Source organism: Arvicola amphibius, chromosome 11 (assembly GCF_903992535.2).
Source record: "Arvicola amphibius chromosome 11, mArvAmp1.2, whole genome shotgun sequence".
NCBI classification, from domain to species: Eukaryota; Metazoa; Chordata; class Mammalia; order Rodentia; family Cricetidae; genus Arvicola; species Arvicola amphibius.
In genome coordinates, this window is record NC_052057.2 from 13,160,661 (window position 1) to 13,186,329 (window position 25,669).

The 25,669-nt window shown below is 44.5% G+C and overlaps 2 protein-coding genes across 4 annotated transcripts in view; one reads left to right on the forward strand and one right to left on the reverse strand.

Moving 5' to 3' along the window:
- Positions 1–5,785, forward strand: part of Ift80 (intraflagellar transport 80) — an 81,140-nt gene extending 75,355 nt beyond the window's left edge. For all 3 annotated transcript variants that reach the window (XM_038347739.2, XM_038347740.2, XM_038347741.2), the window contains one exon: positions 4,189–5,785. In XM_038347739.2, coding sequence (XP_038203667.1) covers positions 4,189–4,299 — 111 coding nt within the window. In that variant the 3' untranslated portion in view covers positions 4,300–5,785. The remainder of the gene's footprint in view (positions 1–4,188) is intronic.
- Positions 5,786–20,401: 14,616 nt separating this feature from the next.
- C11H3orf80 (chromosome 11 C3orf80 homolog) lies at positions 20,402–21,145 on the reverse strand. Its single transcript, XM_038347033.1, has one exon. The coding sequence runs from the start codon at positions 21,143–21,145 to the stop codon at positions 20,402–20,404; it is 744 nt and encodes a 247-aa protein (XP_038202961.1).
- Positions 21,146–25,669: the final 4,524 nt, after the last annotated feature.

The window sequence follows — 25,669 nt, forward strand, 5'->3', positions numbered from 1 at the left end:
CATGAGTGCAGTGCCTGCAGAGGAAGGAAGAGGGCTTCAGATTCCCTGGAGCTGGCGTTCCAGGCAGTTGTGAGAGGCCCTGCATGGGTGCTAGGAACCAAACTTACACCTTCTGCAAGAGCATCAGGTGCCACTGAGCCATCTCCAGCTCAAATAGCAAAAACTTAGCATCCTTCTTTTCTTTTCTTTTTTTTTTTTTGCCTATGTAATTTATGTAAATTATGTAATTTAGCAGTTGCTAAAGCACAATACCTCAGTTGTGTGTGATAGCTCAGCCAGAGCAGCAAGGGTTTCTCCCTGTTTCTCTCCTTAAACTGTCTGACAGGTTACTTTGATTCCCTTTGGTGTTCTAGTCTTCTGCTTTTCTTCCTCACAGATGCCATTTTGAAAGTTAACAAGAACAGCAACAAAGTAACAAAACAGTATTTTTAAAAGAAAAAAATGTGATTTTAAAATTTCTGAGTATTGGCAGGCAGTGGTGGCACATGCCTTTAATCCCAACACTTGGAAGGCAGAGACAGGTGAATCTCTGTGAGTTCGAGGCCAGCCTGGTCTACAAGAGCTAGTTCCAGGACAGCCAGGGTTGTTACACAGAGAAACCCTGTCTCGAAAAGAATTTTTTTTCTGAGTATTGATATAAAAGTTGACCCTAGGAAAATAACTTACATGGCTAACATCTACTTGCTGATTGCCTGGTATCATTTGGGTTTATAGTCTAGTCATAATCTATTATCCATATTTATATGTTTTACCAAAATTGTAGCTATATATTCTATTTCAGAACGAAGAACTGCATAGATATGTGTCATTAACAGCATGAGGAAGAGTTTTGTTCTCTGCCCATTACACCAGAGCACAGGATAGAAGGACCAAAATTCTGCTGCACTGAAGACAACTCTTTTTAAAAAAGATTTTATTATTATTTTATTATTATTTATTTTATGATGATGATGGTGGTGGTGGTGGTGGTAGTGGTGTGTGTGTGTGTGTGTGCTTGTGTATACAGGTGCTTGTGGAACCCAAAAGAGGGCAATGGAACCCCTGGAGCTGCAGTTGTGAGTTACTGTAGTCACGTGATGTGGGTGCTGGGAACTGAACTCTAATTCTTGCCAGTGCAGAAAGCTCTCTTAGCTGCTGAGCTACCTCTCCAGCCTTCTGGAGACAACATAGAATCAGCTCAGAGATGGCACCAGAAAGAGGAATTTCCAGTCCTCGCTCCATTGGTTTGTCCCCATTTTGTTGCCTTTCCTTGGCTTCCCATCTCTGGAATCTAAAAACTGCAATTCTTTGTCTTATCATTTCCTTACAGTCTCTTGTTATGAGACACTATATTAACCAGAGTTTTAAGCCACTGCTTTGAGTTACCTTTCAGCAGTTCCCTGAGCCACGTCACTGCACACACTGATAAACTGGCTTGTTTCTCTCGTTTATCTGCCCTTTGCTCCCTGAATCTGTACCACTGTGAATAGGAGAGCTGGGGAGAATTTGCACGTTCTGACGTTCTCTGAGGTGGCTGCGGGAGGGGCATTTGGAAGGGACAGAAACTGGAGAGAGGCAGGGTGCACTGTGATAGGAGAGATGTTAGTGGCGGTCGTAAACAAGGTCCCAAGAAGGCTCCCATGGCAAGGCCCCTTCCTTCCCATCCGTCCGCTGTTAATTCATCTCCAAGCCTTAGTGTCAGTTTTCAGGGCCATCAGCTTCTCTGACTGCTACATTTGAAAACACCAGGAAATCATCAATCCATTAGATGGCCATGTACCTTCCTGCTTTGCGCCTCACACTCAGTCTCCCCTGCATTCAAAAAACCCTTACCATGTGTGACATACACATTTTAAAAAATTGTTTATTATCTGTCTCTTTCACCATGATCTGTCTTTTTTATCACTCTATGCAGGTAGTTTTTTTAAAAAAACAAAAAAAAAAACAAAAAAATTTTAATCCTTTATTGAACCCTGTACTTAGGACAAGGCTTAACATAAACAAATGTTAAATGTTTATTGAACAGAGAGGACATACAGGATAAGAACTAAAGACAGCAGATAGTGTTTTAGTGAAGTTTCTAGGCCCACCAAGGATATGGTTCAGTAATAGAGCCCTTCCCTAGCATGTGTGAGGTGTTGGGCCTGATCCCCGGCTCCACATTAAATGACATTTTCTGAAGGGTGGCTGATGGGCAGTCGTATTGCAGTGCTCTGAAGAGAGAACGGGAGTCCTGAGTGAGAAGACTGAGCTGGAAGCGCTCAGAGACAGAATTAAGAAAGGCAGAAAGCCAAAGAAGATTTGAGTCTGTGATTACCGAAGGCAGTGTCCTAGAGGAGTCAAGAGAAACGGGCTCAGAGACCCGTGGGACGAGAGAGCCTGGGGCAGAAGGAATGCAGATGGGGTGAGGGCAAGTATAGGTCAGTTTATGAGGATGAAGACACGTGAATTCATGCCTGATTGGCATTTTATTCTCTGTTAAGTTAGGCAGCCAATCTCTACTTAAGAGTAGGCTAGCGGGGAACTGGACAGAGCTGTTAGATATGGAGTTTCAAATGCTTTAATGTGACTGACAATTGACTAGGGATCAAAATAAGAGGGTCCAAATAGTTTGACACTCCCTATAGTAGAAAGTATGGCTTTTAATGTAGAAGTCACTTGAAACTGTCCGAAAACAAGCACCTTTACCTTAAACATACTGTAAAAATATTCTTATTTAGGGTGAAATTATCCATAGAACACAGACCTAAACTGGATAAGTGCCAAGTGAGATGAGTCCGTTGGCTTCTGCAGGAGACCCCCCCCCCCCAGTGCACAGTGCACTCATGTGCATCTCAACAAGTAGCTAATGACGTCGCGGCCAGTGACAGACGGCCTGCTGCAGGCCCGGGCCGTGGAGTAGCTGTGCTGAGACCGACTAGAGAGCAAACCTAAGCCAACCTAAGGCGGGGAGAAGGCAGAGGCAGTCACCTAAGTTGGTCTTCAGAAAATGTGTGCATTGCCATTTAAAAATCCCGAGTTGTGGCCTGATTGGAAGTCAGCCTTCCAATAATCTAATATCTGTTCTGCTTTTCAGAAGGCGGCCATTGGATTCTTAGCACAGACGGTTATCTTCTAGGCTAAAAGAAATTCTATTAATTATTAACCAGTCCATCTGATATATTATAGATAAATATGGACAATTATTTTTAAGGTCATCAAAATGTCAACAAATTACTTATTGGAAATTTAGACATAGCATGTTGGAACACGAAAGAACCGAATGGGCCAATCAACTCCTAGCATAAAATAGGTATGCGGTTCTATTAAGGTCAAGCTAATCTCCAGTTTCTTCAGCTGAATCTTCTTGGGCAACAGCAACTGCTTTGGTCTAATTTCATGCTGTTACCCTATGTGGAGGTAAAAGCCTCTTCATTTCTGACCAAGTCTTAGCGCTCTGGCTCTATTTCATAGTTTAAGCTTAGTCTAGGACCCAGTTTTTCCCATGTTTTGCCTCAGAGGACATCCATTCCTAAATAAGTGTTCTCCAGATTTGTTTAACAGTAGATTCCTAAATGAATAAAAAATCCATGAAGAAATAAATATTCCCAAAGAACTTGCTTGTAGAACTTGGGCAGAGGAGTCCTTTGCTAACATCCAGTCTTAGGAGCTTTGGAAAGGACAGGTCTAGGCCAGGTAGTCTTGCCCGCTCATAGATAAAAGAAAAGCCAACAGATGGAAATCCTTTCTGGCTCTCAGGTGTCTCCCAGGCCTGTCCTCTGCTCCTCTGATGGCTTTTCATCAGTTGGCGACTGCCCCTCCTCTCACTGTATGAGTGGTTGCGGTGGAGCCATTCGTGGAACAACCTTCCCTTGTCTTTCCTTGCAGCCTAGGTGCTGCCCTGCCCAGTTGCTTGAGTGGCTTCTTTACGTTGTTCCTAAGTTCTAGTGCAGAATCCTGTGGTGCTGTGAACTGTTTCCATGCACTTTGTAAAGAGCTGCACAGAATGGGGGTCTTCTGAATCACAGCGCGAGTCTTCCCGTGCTCTGGAGGCGCTCTCCTGATCCTAGGTAGCTCGTGCGTTTTCAGCATTGCTTCCCATTAACTTCTCGTTATACCTTCTCTCTCTCTGTTTCGGAAGCCGTATATTCTGTTTTGTTTACTCTGGGTTACTTTGGATTCAATGAAACATAAGATGTAAGCACGACTCTCCTTTCCCTTCTGTTGTAGCTCCAAATAGACTGGGAGAAAATCAAAGCGAAAATTGAGATGGAAATTACTAAGGAACGCGACCGGTCGTCCAGCAGCCAGTCTGTCAAGAACGTGGGCGTAAAGCACTAATGTCACGCTGACCTCTGAACTAGTGCAGAGTAACCAAAGATGTGCATGTTTTGTTTGCTTTTTAAAAAAAAGGCATAATTTTAAGGCTAGTGTTGTCTCTGAATGGTAGAGTACTTGCCTAGCATGCATGAGGCCCTGGGTTTGATCCCAGCACTGTCCAAAGAAGGCATTATCTTTAAATTGTTGTATGCACTGTCTGTGTATTTAGTACTGAAAGTACATTCAGGAAGATTAAGTACAAAATATTGATATAATCCCATCATTTATATTTTTCTAGTCTAATAATTAACAAAATATTCCTATATGCTTATCTATGTCCAAGTAATGTTGATTACATTCCAGTTTTTTTTTTATTTCTTTATTCCTGGTTCTTTAGTATGAATAGTTATTAATGCTTATAATAAAGCCTTGAGTTTTTGTCAATGTATGTTATTGTTATTTCTATTTGATCTATAAACTGTAAAGTATCTCCCATGGTTATAAAACAGAAATACCTGAGGATGGTGTGAGGAGATGGTGCAGTGCAGACACTTGTACGCCAAAGTCGAAGTTGAAAGAAAAGCGGGAACAACTCGGATGTCCGTCCGCTGGCAATTGCGTGAAGCAGTGTGGTGTTCTCAGCAGTGGAGTTATCCTCTCACGACAAGACTGCACTGTGACACATGCAGCACAGATGTGCCTTGGGAAACGTATTCTCCTGACGTGAACCTACCACAGAAGTCAGTGCTGGGAGACTGGCCTGCACGGGGTGCCTGCAGGAAGCAGGTTCTTCCAGGCAGAAAAGAGAAAGGGGGACTGGGACTGGGGAGGGGCTGGGGCTTGTTGTGTAATGTGTGCAGAGTTTCTGTTTGGGGTGAGCAAGTTCTAGAAATGGATAATGAAGATGACTGCATAACATTGCGGACATTAATGAACCGCACTTCTCCTCTTAAAAGGGTTAAAATGATAAATTTTACTGATTTATTTTTTACCATACTGAAAAAGAAGTGGGCAAATTCTCTTTTCTTCATTCCTCTCAGACCTAGAGTTTGAGTTTTCAAAGCCAGCCTCAGTGGGTAAGCCTGTTTGGCTGCCCTTAATCTAGCACATCCCAAATTACTGTCCACCAAAGCGTTTTAGCAGTGGCATGAGCGTCCCTCTGAGTGTCCCTGAACTTGGAATTGGTACGTTACAGAGCATGTGCACACTCCCTGGGAAACACTGCCTCTTCCCCTCCATTGTAATTTCTCGTGTAGGTGTCTTTCATAGAAATGCTCCTTCCCAATATGTTCCTGTTCTTTTATGAAATGCTGGACTGTTCAATTCTTGGTCCAGAACTTAGATACAAGAGTGTGTGTTCAGTTCATGTAATCTTAGGAATTTATTCATATGTTGTATATGTTTTCTACATTGTTAAGTTTCAGTGTAATGTTTAAAAAGAAAAAAATGGTTAAAAGGTTAAATTTTATGTTTAGTATATTTTACCACAATAAAACGTGAAAAATAATGAAGTAGGTCTATATTCTTTGATATTTTACAATTAATTCATTTTGACACTGACTACCTAGACTTAGCAACAATCACCACAAAGGCCACAAACCACACCTGGATTGCCTTGAGTTAATGGAGTCCCTGGGTACCTGCACTTGTGTCTGACATGGCTATACATTTAATAGAGTTGTTTATGGAACTCACTGGAAGTCTTTACTTGGGTTTTATTTAGAAGGGTAAATAGAAATGTAAACAGGTGTGTTGAAGAGGCACACGGGGAAGGCCTGGGGAAGAGGACAGTCACAAAGGAACTTCCACATCCTGACCTTGTGGAGTTCAGGAGACTGACCATCTTCCCCACTCATGAATATGTTCCACAGGAAGCTTCTTTCCCAAGTCTTGATGTCTTGGAATGTTGTAGAATATTATTTTAAGATGTGTTACGTTTGTTTATGCTGTGGAACGTTTGTTTAATGATGCAAAGATGTGTTGTATTTGTTTAACTCTGAAGTTGTGTTACTGTGCCTGTCTAAAACACCTGATTGGTCTAATAAAGAGCTAAACAGCCAATAGCAAGGCAGGAGAAAGGATAGGCAAGGCTGGCTGACAGAGAAAATAAATAGAAGAAAAAGGAAGGAAGAACAAGAACAAGGAGAGGAGAATGCTGGGGGCCAGCCATAGCCAGCCACAGAGTAAGAATGGAAGTGAGATATACAGAAGTAAGGAAAGGAAAAAGTCCACAGTCAAAAGGTGAATGAGATACTTTAAGTTAAGAAGAACTGGTTAGAAACAAGCCAAGCCAAGGCCAGGCAGTCGTAAGTAATAATAAACCTCTGTGTGTGCTTTCTTTGTGAACTGGTTGGTAAGCCCCATAAAAGAACAAAGAGCCAAGAGAGTAAGAGTAGAACCCAACCAACATCATTGGGGTTTTCTGTTTCATTTTTAAAGTCAGAGTTTGACTATACACACCTAAATCATTAAAACATTGACTTCTGTCCTACAGTTTCTATTCCTGTGATAAAACACCATGGCCAAAAGCAACTTGGGGGAAGAACAAGGTTTGTTTCAATTTTCATTTCACATCACAGTCCATCACTGAAGAAGTCTTGCCAGGAACTCAAACGTGGCAGGAATTTGGACACAGGAGCTGATGCAGAGACCATCATCTTACTGACGTTGCTTACTGGCTTGCTCCTCCTGGCTTGCTCAGCCTGCTTTTTTATAGCACCCCAGAACTAATTCCTCCCCAGGGGTTGTACCACCCACAATGAACTGGGCTCTTCCATATCAATCACTGATTAAGAAAATGCACTACAGGCTTGCCAACAGGCCAATCTTATGGAGGCATTTTCTCAGTTGAGAATTCCTCTTTCCAAACAGCTGACTTGTGTCAACTTGACATAAACTCGCCAGGACAGCCATGCAGCTGAACTTCATCTCTAGGCCTCCACCTACTTCTTCCCTGTGGTGGAATGTTCTGGCAACCACACCCTGTCTAGGTTCCTTTCCCAAAAGTCACCCCATTTATTATAACAGATACCCTTTTGTACAGGACAGTTCTGGGACTTTGGAAGTTCTGTGCCAGTTGCCCCCTCAGGTAGATTCTTTATAGACAACTCCCTGGTCTTTGACATTGTAGTAAAGAATAAAATTCTTGCTCTGCTGAGCATAGCAGAAGCAACGTTTGTAATTTCCCAGTGCAGGTGACAGCACTGATATTGGACTGGTGTGAATCACCAATTAATTGTACTGATATATGTAACTAAAGAAGGTACTGGTGTATTACCGGAGCCCCAGCTAATCTCTGTTAGTATGCACCTTCATCATCTCAACGACCAACATGCCTCTCAGATAAATTCCCTCAGGCTTGCAAGCCACATTCGATCTTGTCAACTTCCAAAGTCAGGAGAGGTCTCAGCAGCACATGGCCTCACCCCTTCGGCCATCAGGTATAGCTAAAATGAGAGACTGTCATGTCCACTAAGCTCCTTTTCTTGGCATTCTCTAGTTAATCACAGATTCAGTCCTGCTTCTCTGTATTATCCATTTCCCACCTTTGGGAAGGACATTGACCATTGTTGCTGATCTAGATTATAAGCAACGATGCTGGCCTGGCAAGTGCCTCAGTCCACTTCATAGAGTGTAAGATTCCTTGAGTAATCTTAACTGTAAAATTATTGAGCTATTTCTATCCACAAACAACACAGTACTTGTTAACCTATAGAGTGCCGTGGCTTGAACACCCTCTTCAAATCTCATGTTGAAATTTAATTGCCACAGTAAAAGTATTAGGAGATAGGACCTCTAAGAAGTGTTTAGGTCAGGAGGACCCCACCCTCACAAATACACAAATCTACTTTAACAGGAGAGTGGAATTGTTAGAAAGGGTTTCTTCCACAGCACAGACTTGTGTTCCCTTGTTCTCACCTGGAGCACGATTGATATAAACTCAGAGACAGTTATTGGGGTCAATCTGAAGAACAGAAAAGCAAAGCAGCCAGCCACTAGCACTTACCTCAGCCTCAGTCCAAAAGTGCTGATCCTGGCCTCCAGGAAACCTCAGAATGAGACTGAGACTGAGAGCTGTCTCTCCCATTTTATAATCCTCTCTAGGGCTGGGATTAAGGGTTTGCATCACCACTGCCTGGTTTCTATGGCAATCTAGTGTGGCTACTGGGATTAAAGGTGAGTGTCATTGCTGCCTGGTCTGTAAGGCTTGCCAGTGTGGTAGTTTTACTTTTCTGATCCTCAAGCAAGCTTTATTAAAATATAAATGGAATACCACTGCACTCACTCACGCTGCCTGTTTTCTTACATGGCAGCCTTCCATCCAGTTAGAATGCAAAGAGAAGGACCTCACCAGGTCCCAGCACCTTGGGTAGGAGACCCCTCAACGTCCAAAGTCATGAGAAAGACATTTCTTGTAATTCACCCATTCTGTAGTATTTTGTTATAGCAGCAAAGAACATATTAAGACAAACATACACACTCACCTGTCAGATACAAAGGTTTAAAGGCTGATTTCTTAGGGAGCAACTTCCATACAAGCAGCTGCAGCCCTGGCCCTAACCACTGCATGTGGTAGTGTTCTATTTTCATTTCTGTTGCTGTGGTCATAAAACCCCTGACTAAAAGCAGCTTTGTGGCATAAAGGTTTTTTTTGGGGGGGGTGTGGTCACAGTCTATGGTGGTTTGAAAGAAAATGGCCCCCAAAGAGAGTGGCACTATTAGGAGGTGTGGCTTTGTTGGAGTAGGTGTGCCCTTGTTGGAGGAAGTGTATCACTGCAGGGGGCAGGCCTTGAGGTCTCCTATGCTCAAGCTATGCTCAGTGTGGTACACAGTTGCTTCCTGTAGATCAAGATGTAGAACCCTCAGCTCCTCCAGCACCACGTCTGCCTGCATGCTGCCGTGTCCTGCCATGAAGACAATGGACTAAACCTCTAAAATTGTAAGCGCCATCCCTGCCCCCATTAAATGTTTTCTTTTGTACAAGTTGCCATGCTCATGATGTCTCTTCAAAGCAACAGAAACCCTATCTAAGACACCCCAGGTCATAGTCTATCTTGAGGGAAATAAGGCAGGAACTCCAGACAGACCTGGATGCCTGTGCACACAACACTACTGTTTACCAAGAAACTCACATCACAGCTAATGAAGCACAGCGGGAACCATGGAGGATGCTGCTTGCAAGCTGACCTGTTCAATTCAGGACCACCTGCCTAGGGATAGTGTCACCCGCAGTAGGTTGGACCCTCCTGCATCAATTAACAATTAAGGCAACCCCCCATGGAGATGCCTACAATCCGATCAAAGCAATTCCTCATCTGAAGCTCTCTGCTCAGGTGACTCGAGGTTATGTCAAATTGCGTTAAAGCTGACCAGGATAGACAGGAAGGAGAAAGTTAAAGTGGGAAAGACAATGGAAATGTAGTCACAGCACCATCCTTTCTGCTAGGAGGATTGTATAGCTCACAGCAGCATCCTTCCTGCTAGGAGGATTGTATAGCTCACAGCAGCATCCTTCCTGCTAGGAGGATTGTATAGCTCACAGCAGCATCCTTCCTGCTAGGAGGATTGTATGGTTCACAGCAGCATCCTTCCTGCTAGGAGGATTGTATAGCTCACAGCACCATCCTTCCTGCTAGGAGGATTGTATAGCTCACAGCAGCATCCTTCCTGCTAGGAGGATTGTATAGCTCACAGCAGCATCCTTTCCCATTTCCTCTCTACCCACCTTTCCTGGGCCTGCAAGAAAACAGGCTGTGTCTAAAGCAGACACTCCGTCTCCTGCTGACTCTCATGAAGAAGGCTGGAAGTCTAGCCCTTCATGTAGGATCGTCTTTGACTTCATACAATCAGCGATTGTTTCAATTGCATGCTGCATTCTCTGTCAAACATTTCAGAGTAACATCTGGCTGTACTTATCCCTTGGTTTAAAGTTGAATCAGTGTAGCATCTCCTCTTCTGGCTCTTTGTCTCAGCGTTTTCATATATTCTTGGATAAACAAAGCCCATTCAGAGTGTCAGTTCCTGGGACCCATTTGTAGCCCTCCACCCTCCTCTGCTTGCCAGATCTACTGGCATCCGTTAACTTGTCAGCTGCTTGTCGGGCCTCGGCTTGGAGCATCTATGTTCTAGATTTCTGTCTGTGGGATGGATTCCTTGATTCTCCAAGCTCCCCCTCCTCATTTTCTTTTTTAATTACCATCATGTTCTTAGGCTTTAAAGGGTCCAAGTGAGAAAGCCAAGACAGTAGACCCGATGAGGTTTCTCTGTTGATGGATGCTGTAGCAGTAAGGTTTGGTGGAATGCCCTGCAAGTGAGGCTCCTGCCGGGCAATGGTGTGCACACCTTTAATCCCGTCACTCGGGAGGCAGAGACAGGTGGACATCAGTGAGTTCAAGGCCAGTCTTGTCTACTGAGTGAGTTCCGGGACAGGCTCCAAAGCTACACAGAGAAACCCTGTCTTGAAAAGAAACAAAACAAAACAGCAAGCGTGGCCCCTAAAAGCACCATTTCCTATGACCTGGGTGGCAGATATGTTTAGTGGATATGATCACCATAAAAGCATGTCCACTTATCAACACATGCCAGCTGCTTCGTCAGGGGTTCTGCTTCGCATTTATGTGGAGAACTGGAACCAAGGGCACTTTTCACTTTTCGCTTGTATTCCGTCCACCAGGATGGTTGCTCCCTCCGGAGTAGATGGGGGTGAGGACTAGGGTGAGACCCCACCCTTTCAGAACTGCCGTGTCTCTCCTTGTGGAGTCTGCTGTCATCTTTCCAGCACGTCAGTGCATTTACCAACCCACCCCAAGTCCTCAGTCTGCTTCAGTTATTTCATCGGAATTTCATTGCAGAGGCATGATAAATAACTCATTGAACAAATAAATGAATGCAATCTCCAAACCTATTTTGTCCCCAGAGTCCAGGTGACTGAGAGATCTAGCCCGCTGATCACATGAGGGTACTTCTGGTGGCCAGTCCCATCTTGAAACTGTCTAGAGGTCTCTCGGGTGCTCATTATCATACCACCAGAGTTACGGCTGTCACTCAGGACATTCGCCAGGACCAGATATATTCTGTGTTGTGTCAGAAAGGCATGCTCCCTGTCATTTCGAATACTGTGTTTATAGGAGATTCTGACTTACATTTAAAAAAGGTATTTAAGTCAGGTGTGGTGGCACAAACTTAGAACTTTAGCACTTGGGAGGCACAGGTGGCAGGCGAGCTTGGTCTGTGTAGAGAATTCAGGTCAGTCAGGGGCAAAGAATAAGATGATGTCTCAAAATATGCACTAAAAGTAAAAACCAAGCCGGGCGGCGGTGGCGCACGCCTTTAATCCCAGCACTCGGGAGGCAGAGGCAGGAGGATCTCTGAGTTCGAGGCCAGCCTGGTCTACAAGAGCTAGTTCCAGGACAGGCTCTAGAAACTACAGGGAAACCCTGTCTCGAAAAACCAAAAAAAAAAAAAAAAAAAAGTAAAAACCAAACAAACACCCCACCACTCCACATTTAAGAAGCTTCTCAGTTGCTTTAACACTAAAGCTTTTATCATTTTGAGATATATATATATATATATATCAATATTTTGTGCATTTTATAAGCATAACAAGTGAAGAAGAATGCCTGTCACTGGTCTCTGCTACAGACCAATAGTTCCAAAGTAATAATAGTATGGTGTATAAAAGAACATGTGTGTTAAGTTTATACCTGTTCAAGATTTTGCATATATACGTAATGCTATGTATGTGTGGCGTTTGCACATGTGCATGCGGATCCATGTGTGTGTGCATATGTGTGGAGGTCCACCGTTGACACTCTTGTCTCTCCCTGATTCTTCACCTTGTTTCAGACAGGGTCTCTCATTGAACTGGGAGCTCATCAATTCAGCTAGGCTGGGCGGCTAGGGCGCTATAGGGATTCATCTCTCTGTCTACCTTTGACCCCAAGACTCGGGTGATAGCACAGGCTACCACGCCTGGCTTTTTACATATGTACTGATCAGAACTCAGGTCCTTGTACTTGCCTGGAAGGCACATTATGACTAAGCTATCTCTACAGCCTATGTTATGATAAGTTTTAAAGCACATATATTTTAGGACACGATTTATTATAGTAAAAAATTTGTTTAAGGGTCTACTGAAAAAGATCTCTTTGTATATACAGACCGTGCATGTCTTTAGACAGGGGCTGTTGCTCAGGGGCTATTGCCTGGCAGGTGCAAGTCCACGAGTGAGATCCCCACTGCAACAAAAAGCAAGCATCAAAAAGACACATTAAGCTTTTCTGAAAGCAAAGTACGTAGGCTATATAAATCCTATCCAGGACCACACTGTTCCTTAGGTCCATTTCCCTTAAAATCCTTATTAATAATGAAACAAAACAGAAGCCTCGTGTACATACCACAAAAAGATATTATGCAAGAAGAAAATGAACGGATTAGTATGCTTTGCTGAGCAATCCTTGTTGATGTGTAGAGAAGATTGTGGGAAATCGCTGGTCAGGGATTAGCACCATGTACCCAACACCAAAGAGAAGCGGACACCTCAGCTCTTTAGAGGAGACTCTCCCGCACCTTCCTCTCTGGCCTGCACAACTCCAGTAGCGTCTGTATGCTGGTAAACGACCATTCAGACTCCCAAGATGTGTGCGACAGATGCGCCTAACCTTTAACGGCCTCTGTCAAAGCCGTGTTTATTCTGCCTGCTTCTTCACTCTGTCCCCTCTACTTGGCTCAAGCCAAGTATTGTCACCTCGCGGTGCAGCCCTGTGTGCCACACGCTCACAGTGCCCTTCACATACGATTTTAAGTGTAGTAACTTGTAAGGCTGATTCTTTCATAAACACTCCAATACAGTCTGAGGCAGTTCAAGTTTTCAGATATTCTCACATGTTCTAGATTATCTGAAACTCACTTGAACTATAATAATCTACAGCAAAACAACTTTTATGTACTTTCATAAAATACATATAGGAAAAACTATAATTTAATGAAATGACTTGCAATGCATTCTTTTTCTTGTGAATATAAAATGTCTCTACACTTATCTTCATTTGGGGAGTATTATCACCAAAAGACAGAATTTAAACAAATTACTTCAAAAGTAGTTAAAACATTTGCCCAAAGGATATTTTTTTTCCTTCAAGCTGACCAGAGTTGTAGCAGTACTGTTTGCAGTGAGCAAATAAATATATTTCCTTCTATAAGAAATCAATGAATCAGAATTCATAAACCAAGAGGCTCCATACTTCTACCATAGAGTCAGACTGTATCTAGGTGTGGGAGCCCTTTCCTATCCCAGCACAGGGGAGGCTGAGGCAGGGGCATTACAAGCATGAAGTCAACCTAATCTCTATTGTGAGACCTGTTTTAAAATAGAAAAGAAAACAAAAGTTTAGTGGCACAAATGAATTTTAAAAATTCATTTTCCCTAGGAAGTGTTGAAAAGGCAATAAAATATGATTTTGTTGTTGTTCTTTTGATTTTTTGAGACAGGGTTTCACTGTAGCTTTGGAGCCTATCCTGGAACTAGCTCTTATAGATCAGGTTGGCTTCGAACTCACAGCAATCCACCTGCCTCTACCTCCCGAGTTCTGGATTAAAGGCGTGTGCCACAACTGCCTGGCTGCAAATATGACTTTTATAAAGGTTGGGAGAAATATTGTTTATGGGGAGGGATTTGAAAGTTAGTGTCAGCTACCCACTTTATAGATAATGATAGACTATGTTTGTTGCTTGGGCCGAAGGATCCAGAGTTAGAACTTCAGTACTGGGTTATTTGCATCTCTTGAGAAATGGCTTCCCTTTGGTCAGTGCCCATGGTACGCCATTGGCCTACAGTGAGGATGTAATTTTGAGAAGCCCCATTAATGTGCTTACTGTAGAGATTTTTACACACATTATCCCTGACTCGACAGTGTCTTCTTTATGAGAACCTCCACAAGCTTCCCTCCCCCCATTTTCTAGTCCCCTGCAATTCTCCTCAATACTAATCTGGGTTTATTTGATGTGTTCAGTGTTTTAAATCTTTTGGCAGATAGGATTCTTTCTTTGTGTTTCCACCTAAAACATCCAGAGTCAAGGTGGGACCCAATCTTCTAACTATACTTCCTTTCACCTTAGATTTTATGCACTTGCTGGGCAGAGGCAGGTGGATTTCAGTGAGTTTGAGGCCAACTTGGTCTACAGAGTGAATTCCAAGACAGCAGTCAGGGCTACACAGAGACACCCTGTCTCAAAGAAAGAAAGAAAGAAAGAGAGAGAGAGAGAGAGAGAGAGAGAGAGAGAGAGAGAGAGAGAGAGAGAGAGAGAGAGAGAGAGAGAGAGAGAGAGGGGAGGGAGGGAGGGAGGGAGGGAGGGAAGGAAGGAAGAAAGAAAGAAAGAAAGAAAGAAAGAAAGAAAGAAAGAAAGAAGGAAAAAAGGAGAACCAAAAAAAGAAGAATCCAGAGAATCCAAAGCTAATGTCTCTGAAACTGTAGACAAATGGTAAATTCACACAGTGTACAGGGATGAGTATAAAGAATCGGGAGATTAATTTTCAAGAAAAGGGCAACTTGGAGAATGTTCAGATACAAATATGGGACTGATAGATGGTAGCAAAGGTCTTAGGCTCCCTCTACGAGAAGAGAAGATAATGATATTATGAGGAGTTCCCAAGAGCAAGAGCTGGAAGATTGAACTATGAAGTAAGTCAGGGACTGGAGCATGAAGGGAGAGGCAGAGATCCGGCAGCTGGCTGGTCTAACAGGATCCTGTGTGTCGAGGAATATGACAACCTGATGGAGAATGTCCTGGTTAGCTTGCTTTGTTTGTTTTTACCAACTTGACATACACTACAGTCATCTGGGAAGAAGGACCCTCAATTGAGAAACTGTTCTCATCAAACGGATTGCCTGTGAACAAGTCAGTGTGGGCATTTTTCTTTATTAATGATTGCTATCCCACTGTGGGTGGTTCCACTCCTGGGCTGCTGTTCCTGCATTGTATAAAAAGCCAGCTAGGAGAGCCACGAGGAGGAAACCAGAAAGCAGCTTTCCTCCATGGTTCTTGCCTCCACTCCTCCTGAGTTCCTGTTCTTTCTTATCTCAGAGACTGACTGTGACCTGGATAGGACCTTCTAGTCAAACCCCTTTCTCTCCAAACTGCTTTTGGTTATGCTGTTCATTGTAGCAGTAGAAAGCAAACCAAAACAAAGAGTTTGCATCAAAGTTAAGTCTATAAATTAAGGGATGACACTTTTTTTGTTTGTTTTTTGAGACAGGGTTTCCCTGTAGCTTTTGGAGCCTGTCTTGGAACTAGCTCTTGTAGACTAGGCTGGCTTTAAACTCACAGAAATCTGCGGTCCTGTGCCTCCCGAGTGCTGGGATTAAAGACGTGCACTGCCCAACTCAAGAGATGACACTTTTAAGATCTAGAAAAATAATCAAAATTAATTTTAATCTGGTAGCATCTTTGGTCCATAAGAAATATAAAACTCATACAAATAGAAGAACATATGAATATATCTGGAAGGCTCTAATTCCTTTATCTAATGAACTAAATATGACCAACAAAGAGGCAAAAGATAAAATCTTAATGAGATTATTAAAATTGTAAGATCATGTAGAAGCATAGGAAACAGTCAGGGGTAATTTCTAGTCTAGCCAATTAAACAGATACTAGGAAAAGCTTTCTGAAGAACATGATGAAGCACGCAAGAGACAGCAAGCATCCTAAATCAAGTTACTTTGGAGCTCTCCAGGCTTCATATAACAAGAGAACGGGATCCTTTCTCCAGTGCAACAAATAGACTATTGGCAAGCCAAGGTGGTTTACTATTACTTACATAAAACAGTATGCACCAAGGAAACCACAAAGCTGACTTAGAAAAAAATGAGCAGAAAGATACAGCAGTCTATGAAGAAGCAATATACATATATCTATATTTGATAGTTTGGAGGCAAAATAAGGTCCCTGTTATGAAGAAATGCAAAGATCAAATTCTTTCCCCCAATACAGCAAAGAACGTGTATTTGGAACAAGGTTGGGAGAAGTGTTGACCATCTTTTCCACCATACCTAGGTGAGGGACAACGAAGAGTTAGACGTCAGGGTGCATTGTGCTGGAGAGCTAGAAACACTACGATCCCATTTACCCAGAGTGGCAGAGAGCATTCTGTACATAAAACTCAAAGAGGAAAAAAGTTTATAGCCCTTTAATGGATAAAGAGGAAAAACTTCTTGGCTCAAAGTACAAGCCTACAGAAGTCAGATGCAAAGAGTAAACAAAGAAGATGCTAGACAGAATCTGATTTGTAAGAGCTCCGTGCAAACGGTGCAGTGGTAGCCAGAGCGCTGTTGGACCCTCCCAGCAGTGAGGACCCTGTGGAAGGGCCTCTAGAGAAGCCTCCTACAGACAGCTCAAGTATGAGATACTAAAACAGTGGGGATATTTAACCCCATTCAGCTAAGTTCAGGGGGATGCTGGTACTGTTTGGATTACTGACACGCACTAAGTGTCGTACCCCACCATGATGTAATTTTTTGTGACAAAATTAAAAGTGAATTTTGTAAGTAAAAGTATATAAATAATATCTGGTTCTATATGATCTTGTGAATAACCAAGGTACCGGTTTATTTAACAGCTGATTTTGATAGTGTTTTGAATGGGAGTAAGCGCCACAATTTCTCTGTGATGGACCACACGGAAGGAAGGGTTGTTTGTGCTACTGCTAATCGGATTCTCGAGTCACTTTGGAGAGGTGGTTAAGGCTTGCTGCTCAAAATCCAACGCACATCCCTGTTGCTCTGTTGCTCTCAACAAGGACGTCCGAGTTATTTCCAATTTATGAAAAGTCATTTCGGAATATTGTATAGATCTAAACATCATATTTGTGCTTATAATGTATCAGTTTCAGCTCTGAATTGCTTATTAATTCCTCTCGAGAGAAGCGGTATACAAAAAAGGACATCAAGGTACTTATTGCCTTTTAAACTGTTGAGTGAGGCCATTTCCTTCATAATCCCTTTGGCCTTTACAATTGAATCTCCTTTTCCTTATATAGCACACCCTATGCCCTTTGGCAGAATTGCCAATGCCATTTCCCACGCTTGGAGCACCCTTGCGTTTGCGGAATGTAGCGATTAATGGCTTTTTAAAACTCATTGTACCTCGAGAAGACATTTACCCTTTGGTTGTGATTCTCGAACTCCCATAACAAATTGCATTTACACAGTTAGTGATTACACCCATGTACATTATGTGTACATAACACATATGTTTATCTAGCAGGTAAACTTCTGCATTCCAGATGAGCTACAGATAATATTTGGAATTATTATGATTGATGAGAAGAAAAGGCCTGAGCCTTTTCTGGAAAACACAGCACTCATGGATATATTTGGCTAAGATATAAATGGCCTAAAATTCAACTCATTTTTGGTATTAATTGTATGGATAGCCACATGTAACACAAATTTTCCACATCTGAGTAACATAAATATATAATGCAGTATAATTATGTTTGATTAAATCTTGTATTGTTTTCAGTCAGTAGAATCTTAACTCCTTTTGTCTGTCAGTTCACATTTTAAAATTGCTTTTAAACAAGAGATACATATTTCATATTTTAATATGTTACTCTATTGTCATACACTAAATAAAATTGTACAAAGAGCCAGTTATGGTGGCTCACACCTACAATCTCAGGACTTGGGAGGCAGGGGCATCAAAGACTGAGGCACATTTGAGCCCAGACTGGATTGTAGAGCGAGTGAGTCCCCAGATCACCCTGAATTACAAACTGAGATCCTGTCTTTAAAAAAAGAAAAAAAAATACACAGAGAAATATTCTAGTGTTTTTTTTTTCTGTTTTAATGCACTTCAGATAGTTTTCTTCAATGACAGGGTCATTAGCTTTGAGAAGTTTAAAGCAAACCATTATTTTATTATAATTCACACATTAAAAAAATTTCCCAGGACGTCAGACATTTTCAATCAGTCTTTAAAAGTTAAAAGTAACCAAATCTTTTTTTAAAAATACAAATCAGACACTTGAAGATTTTCTAGGCCTGCTCAGCTTCTTTATAGACGCAGTGAATAATCTCTCTTGATGGAGGAGGGTCATCTGTCTATGTTACTTTCATTGGTTAATAAAGAAACTGCCTTGGCCCTTTAATAGGACAGAAAATTAGGTAGGCGGAGTAGACAGAACAGAATCGTGGGAGAAAGAAAGCAGAGTCAGGCAGACACCCCAGGCAGATGCCATAGCTCTCCTCTCCGAGATGGACACAGGCTAAGATCCTTCCCGGTAAGACACCACCTCGTGGTGCTACACAGATTACTAAATATGGGTTAAAGCAAGATGTGAGAATTAACCAATAAGAGGCTGAAACTAATGGGCCAGGCAGTGTTTAAAAGAATACAGTTTCCATGTAATTATTTCAGGTAAAGTTAGCTGGGTGGCGGGAAGCATCCCGCTGCTCCTATCCCTACTCTCTCTCTCTTAAATATTTATTTATTATGTATATAATATTCTGTCTCTTTGTATGCCTGCAGGCCGGAAGAGGGCACCAGACCCCATTACAGATGGTTGTGTGGTTGCTGGGAATTGAACTCAGGACCTTTGGAAGAGCAGGCAATGCTCTTAACCTCTGAGCCATCTCTCCAGCCCTACACTCTCTCTTGACAATTGGTGCTGTTCACAGTTCTCCAGGGAAAGTAGCATTCCTTTCCACCCCTTCCACTCATGCTAGCGGTATGCTGTGATAGCTACGTGGCATACAATGTATATGTTGTACACTGATGATACCATATGTACACTATACATGATGCATTAAAATGTGTCTTATTACTTAAAGGGGATGTCCCAGAACTAGTAAAACAATACTGCTTAATTTTAATAAAGATAGGTTGGGCAAATCCTTCTTTGCACATGACTGCAAAGTTACAGGTTTAAATAAAAGTTACAATTCTGTTTCTTACGTTTGGAATCACGTTGCAGAATGTATCCTAAATAAAACATAGAGAAGGACATACTGGCAAGCCATCTTGCTCCATGGTGTGTCATACATGTACCAATGGCCTTTTTACACATAATTCCATGATACAGTTAAGACCCAGACTACACAATGTACACAGTTATTATAAAAGTTATGTATTATGCTTCGGTACTAAAAATAAACTATATTTTCAAATAGTGAAAATAAGATATCCTTCATGTTTTATGTCACATTTCCTGTTTGGCCACCCCCCCCCCACCTTTAATGAAATAATGTCCAACACCGTATTAAGCGATGGCAGATTGTGGGCGACTTCTTGATGGTTATGGGTCTAAAACAGAACAGTGATTACCCTGCCAATTTGTTGAACTGCCTTCCCGATGTGTTCAGTGCATGATAAAATATAAAAATAAAAGACAAACACCTTACTGAAAAAAACCAAAAGTTCATCAGATTACAAATATGGTCTGGATTAATTAGTTGCTACATCTTGCTGCAACTAAACCATCCATGATGATATCCCTCCCCCAACTTAACTGTGAGCCATCAGCAGTGACTATTTGATTGGCTAGGAAGACACCAAAGGGTTTTCTGGGGTCTTTCTCAAGAAAGGGATCCCATCACAGCCAAGCGCTGCCTCCACAAACCCGCATGCAGCAGTCACCGGTCGTGGCCGAGAGCCAAAGGCCTCACTTTCCAGTCCGGGGAGACTGGGACCCGTCCAAGCAGGAGGGCAAGGAATGGACCTGCGCTCCTTCCTTTTCGGACATAAAGCAAGCCGCGAGTTTCTAGACACACAAAAGGTTAACGTGTTCTTTTGGATTGGAGAAGCAGGCACTTACAGTGAACACAAGGGGAGGCATGGCAGAGGGCGGGGACGGGTGTCCAGGGGGAGCTGCTAGCTGGTCCAAAGCCGTCGCCCTCGCCGAGCTGCCAACCTTGAGCCCAAAGAAACATAGAAAAACACAGGATCCCCAGGGAGCGAGAGGGAGGGGACTGACCCCAATCCAGGCGCGGGGCTACAGGTTGTGTGGGGATACTAGGTATGGTCAGAGGCAGCCAGTGGCGACCGCCAACACACCAGCTGTTGCGTGCCACACGCAGCCCCCAGCCTAGTACGATCCCGTTGATCCCTGTGAGGCTCCAGGCGTTCAGATGAGCGGGAAGCGACCCTGGTCGCCGTCGGGGTCGCCTGCACTACCGCCTCGAGGATGCCCGAGCACCGACACGGGCAAAACGACCTCTGCAGGGTTGAGCTGCTGCAGCCGCATGGACTCCTCATAGGTGGGCAGGTATTTGACCTCCTCGTAGCTGGGCAGCTGAAGGAAGACCGGCGACACCACTCGCAGCTCGTGCTCGGAAACGCAGGCAGGAGGCTGACGTCCCCCACCTCCTCGGCCCCGGCCGCCGCCACTGTCCAGCAGTGAGTCCTGCGAGCCCGCGGCCACCTCATCGCGCAACAGAGCAGGCGAGTCATCGTCGTCGTCGGGTGGCCCCATGGTCCCCGGCGGTCCGGAGCCCCCAGCAGGCCCGGGTCGTGCCTGGCCAGGGCGCGCCTGGCCACGCGGGTACCTGCGTGGGCTGGGACAGATGATGCGTTGCAGGAAGTAGCCGATGGCGAAGAGCACCAGCAGGATGAGCAGCCCAGAGAGCTTGCGGACGAACCAGCCCACGTTGTCCAGGAAGGCGTGGAGCGGCAGCTTGCAGCAGCGCACGGCCGTGGCGTTGGCCGAGTCGCAGCAGCGCTCCCGCTCGCCGCACGCCAGCTCCGCGCAGCCCCCGCCGCACCGCGAGGGCGCCACTAGGGCCAGCGCGAGCAGCAGTAGCAGCGGTAGCAGTGGCGGTGGTGCTGGAGCCATCGACAGGCCCTCGGCCGTGACCCCGGGGCCCCACATGGCCGGTGCAGAGATCTCCGCCGGCGTCCGGGACCGCGAGGCTCGGAGCTCCGTCTGGCAGCGCGGCTGGGCGCTGCGATGGGTCCCGCGCGCGCCACCTCCCGCGCCCCGGCTACCTGCGGCCGGAGCGGTGCTCACTTGGCCACGCTGGGGCGGGAGGAGGAGCCCGGGGAGCGCTGAGGCTGCGGGAGGCGGCTGTTGCTCACTGCCAAAGCCACCTCGGGAGCTCTCCTGTGACCTCGAGTTGGGGTGCCGAGCTGCCGGGGCTCTGGGGTCCAGGGCGAAGCGTGCGAAGTCGCGGGGATCAGCAGAGATGGCCTGTGAGGGGTCGCTCTGGGCATCTCGGCCGTCGCTCTCCCACGCTCTTCCTCTGGCACCGGGGCACCCCGCGGCGCTGGAAGGGTTAAGGCTGAGTGAGCTCTCAGCCCGGGAGCCCCTTGATCTTGATTAATTCAGCCGGCGCGCTCTTCCCCGCCAGGCGGGAGGGGCGCTCTCTCACTAGCGTAGGTGTCTCAGTTTTAAGTGATTGGATTTCCCCAAGAATATTATTTAAATTGACTTGCGACCGGGTTTCGCTTACCATCTTTCTTGTGATCTTTCTGATTAAAATTGATGATGGCCATTAATGGCCAGTGCAGCCCGATTGCTGCCCCAGGGTTCCGGGGTGGGAACTGCTGGAGGACAGGTAGGTCCAGGTTGTTGGGGAGCCGGGACCCTAAGAAACTCCAGAACAGGTAAGAATTCTTCGGAGAGGTTCAGGTTACAGCCACAGAAGTAGCCCTAGAGGGACAGAGAAGCACTCTCTTGAGGTGAGCCCAGCTCGCTGAGAAGGGAGAAGATCCTTGTTTCTCAAAGACTTACTGGACCCAGCCCTCCCGCTCCGTCATGCCCAGACTAGAGTGCAGGGATTTGAGCTGCAGGGTGCAAAGAGCCCTCTCCTGCAGCATAAATAACTGATCCGGAGGGGAGCGGTAAGCGGCTGGCCAAGTTCCTGAGCAAAACGTGAAGGTCTTTTTCAAGGTTATTCGAGATTGTAAAGTCTGACTTTAAAGGAAGTCGCTTTTCCACTTAGTACTTGGATCAGTTTACCTTAGTGCCACCAACCGCTAGGAAAGTCTCAGGGCACCCAGACCCATGGGGCACATCTGTAGGGTGGATCACCCTAAAGAAGCCACTTTGATGGAGGCAGTATGAAAAAGACAATACTTACACAGGAGGGACTCCCTGAAGAGAAAAAAACTAATACGGGGAAATTTCAAGGTCGTTGTGAGAAAAAAAGAAAAAGTCAAAGAACGTACTAAGACCATACAGACTCAGCTCTGAGCCAAGCTTTCTCTCCTGAAAAGAGAAACAAACCAAGACAGGGATGGGTAGGGGCTGGGTTGATGGAGATGGGCAGCGGCCCTGCCTACAGGAAAACTTTACTAGAACTTATTTTGGTGGAAACACCTTGCTTTGCTTCAACTCCAAAATGATGCTTTCTCTTCCAGGATTATCCCTCAGACAAGAGTGTGTCCTTGAGCACAGGGTTTTTTTTTTTTTTTTTTGGTTTTTTGTTTGTTTGTTTGTTTTTTAGCTTTTGTGAAGTCAAAGCATTTCTCAGGCCTACTCCACGGGGAGCACTGAACTAGTCTGTAAAGCTTAGTTCACAATGCTGTCATCTATAGCCAGGCAGGGAGATGGGAGAGACTTGTTCTGAGTCACTGCCGATTGTGCTGGTTTCTGTTCCCCATTCTCTTGTCGAATTGACACTGCAAATGTATACTAAGTGTGTTCTGTATTCAGGGAGCCCTGCTGGATGCTCACCATAATTGATAACACACATTTAAAAAACAAATACCTCCCAAGAATGGAGTGACCCCAGTTCTGCATACCCATTTCAACTGAACAGAGTCAGGACAAGATTCATGGAGAGAACAAATGCCAAATGTCTTCCTTCTTTGTGCCTTTCCCAAAACAAAAATAAAACTGGTGCAGTTCAGATAGTCTCAGGGGTAAGGGAAACCTATGGCTTGTGATGGACGGGGAGTACAAAATAAGAGGAATGCAAGTTGTCCCTCTAGGTTTTTAGAATCCGAGGTCTAGGCATTTCTGCTGGGCATAGCAGAAGCAATTGCAGAAGGAGGGGGTGCTGGGAGTTGTGTGGCTGATGAGGAAGGAGCGTGGGTGCTTGGTGTTGATTTAAAACAAAAGCATTAAATTTTAAGTTACATTTTATATATTTATTTTGCGGGAAAGGGTATGCTTCATATACTTTTGGGGGAGGGGTTATTCTTTCCTTCACCCATGTAGGTCCCAGGAATCAAATTCACATCTCTGGCCCAGTCAGCAGACACTTTACAGTTTGAGCCATCTCCCTGGTTCCTAAACGACAGCATTTAAATTGTTTCATTTCTGTCTTCTTTTAATGAGTTAGAATTTGTCTGCAGAATTTTAGGGCACAGTTAAAGAACACAGGGCTTGGTATCAAATAAAACATTGAGAAGCCTCGCTTACACGAGAGCAAAGAATGAGCCCTGGGAAGTGAATGTGGGATGGAGTTTTTGTTTTTGCTTTCCGAACTGATAGACCCCTCTGCAGGAGCTGCCAGCTCTTTAGTCTCTCAGTACTCACTCTCGCTTATACATATAACTAGAGCAAGCCTGTTAGTGAGGAAGACAGAAGGTAATTACAGGTTCCATAGGAAAGAGTGCATCTTGTTACGGTTTGCACCCAATTGTGTTACTCAGCGCATAGGAGAAGGGGGGAAAACAGATAGCGAAAGAAAGGTGACTGTGGTGGTTTGAATAGAACTGGGCCTCATAAACTCATAGGAAGTGGCACTATTAGGAGGTGTGGTCTTGGTGGAGGAGGTGTGGTCTTGTTAAAGGAAGTGTGTCACTACTTTAAAGGGGCGGGCTTTGAGGTCTCTTTTGCTCAAGCTTTGCTCAGTGTGACTGAGTCCACTTCCTGTTGCCTACAAGAGGGAGGACTCTAAGCTCCTCCAGGACCACATCTCCCAGCACACCGCCATGCTCGCCGTCATGCTCGCTGCCATGCACAACGCCATGCACAACGCCATGCACAACGCCATGCTCGCCAGTGCGATGATCATGAACGGAACCTCTGAAACTTTAAGTGAGCCCCTTCAATTAAATGTTCTCCTTAAAGGAGTTTCATGGTTGCAGTGTCTCTTCCCAGCAATAGAAACCCTAAGACAGTGGCTGCCTTAGGTGTGTTGGAATGTAGCTTGCTAAAAGCGAAGAACATTATGGGCTGGGGAGATTATTCCTGTGAGAGCACGAGAAACTGTGTTTGGATCCCCGGCAGCCATGTGAAAAGCTGGGTGGCACAGCACATGTCTGAGGAGGTGAAGGAAGGCAGAGCCCACTGTTTCCTAGGCAGCTGCATAGCCTAATTAGTGAGCTCTGGTTTTAGCAAGAGACTCTCCAAAAATAAGGTGGCAAACTACTAGGGAAGACACTTGATGTCAACCTATGGTTTACACACGCGCACACATGCATGTACACATAAACAGGCACACATGTGCGTGTGCTCATCTACACACACACACACTCACACTTAAATTAAGAACATGAACTGAGCTACTCGCAGTGGTATATGTGTTCCTGGAAGCTGTCCTGATAGTTTGAGAAAAAACCAAGTGTATCCAATCATGAAACCCATTCTAGCACATCACACTGGGGCAGAAGGACACATTTCCTCGCTTCTGTCTGCTGACTAGGGGCTCTTGCCTTCAGGCCAGAGACACAACAACCCTAGCCTTTTCATGTCCCTTCTTCAAAATGTCTAGGAATGGGCAGTTAGGAAGTGTCAACGATCCGGTCTGTAAGAAGCTCTTAGCAGATGCAACCTGGTCCTACCTATTGATGTTACATTACTGTAATTGATTTATTAAATACCCCCCTTTTGTGGAGTTCCTTCACTTGTAATAAGTCCTCCCTGAATAACAGTTAATTAAGGGTTTTATGTATATTTGCATAAATATGCCTTCCTAGAAATGATTTGTGACCTGAGATGATCTGCATTGGAGGCTTTTTTTAAAAAAAAAATTTTATCATATTTCTTCCATCACTACTCAGTAAATATTTAATGTGGGCCCTTCTCTGAGCTAGACACTCCATCCCACTCTGGGATGTTATGAAATCAAACCCTTCTCTGTCCTCTGGGAGCTTATTGGAGAGGGTGAGGACCAACAGAAAACAGTCACAATGATGAATCGACATCCCATTGATGAAGGCCTATGATGGAAAAGTTCAATGCTCTCAAGGTTTTTACCCAGGCCTGTTATGGGGATGACATTGGCTTGGAAGACCTCTCCAGAAAAGACCTCTATAAAACAGGACAACAAAGCAGGAGGCAGCAATCTCTAGGCCAAGGAAACTTTATAAAGAGACATCTCCAGGGTGGCAAGATCCTTCATCTGCCATCTCTTAGGTCTGGAAAAAGCAGCATGGCTTCTGCTGCAGCATTTGCCGCTATAGATCGGTTTTAAGCGGCTGAAGCCTCCCCTACAAGCAGCCT

Bases quoted from the DNA above. Each gene is read 5' to 3' on its own strand.
- C11H3orf80 (XM_038347033.1), bottom strand. From the start codon at position 21,145: ATGTGGGGCCCCGGGGTCACGGCCGAGGGCCTGTCGATGGCTCCAGCA.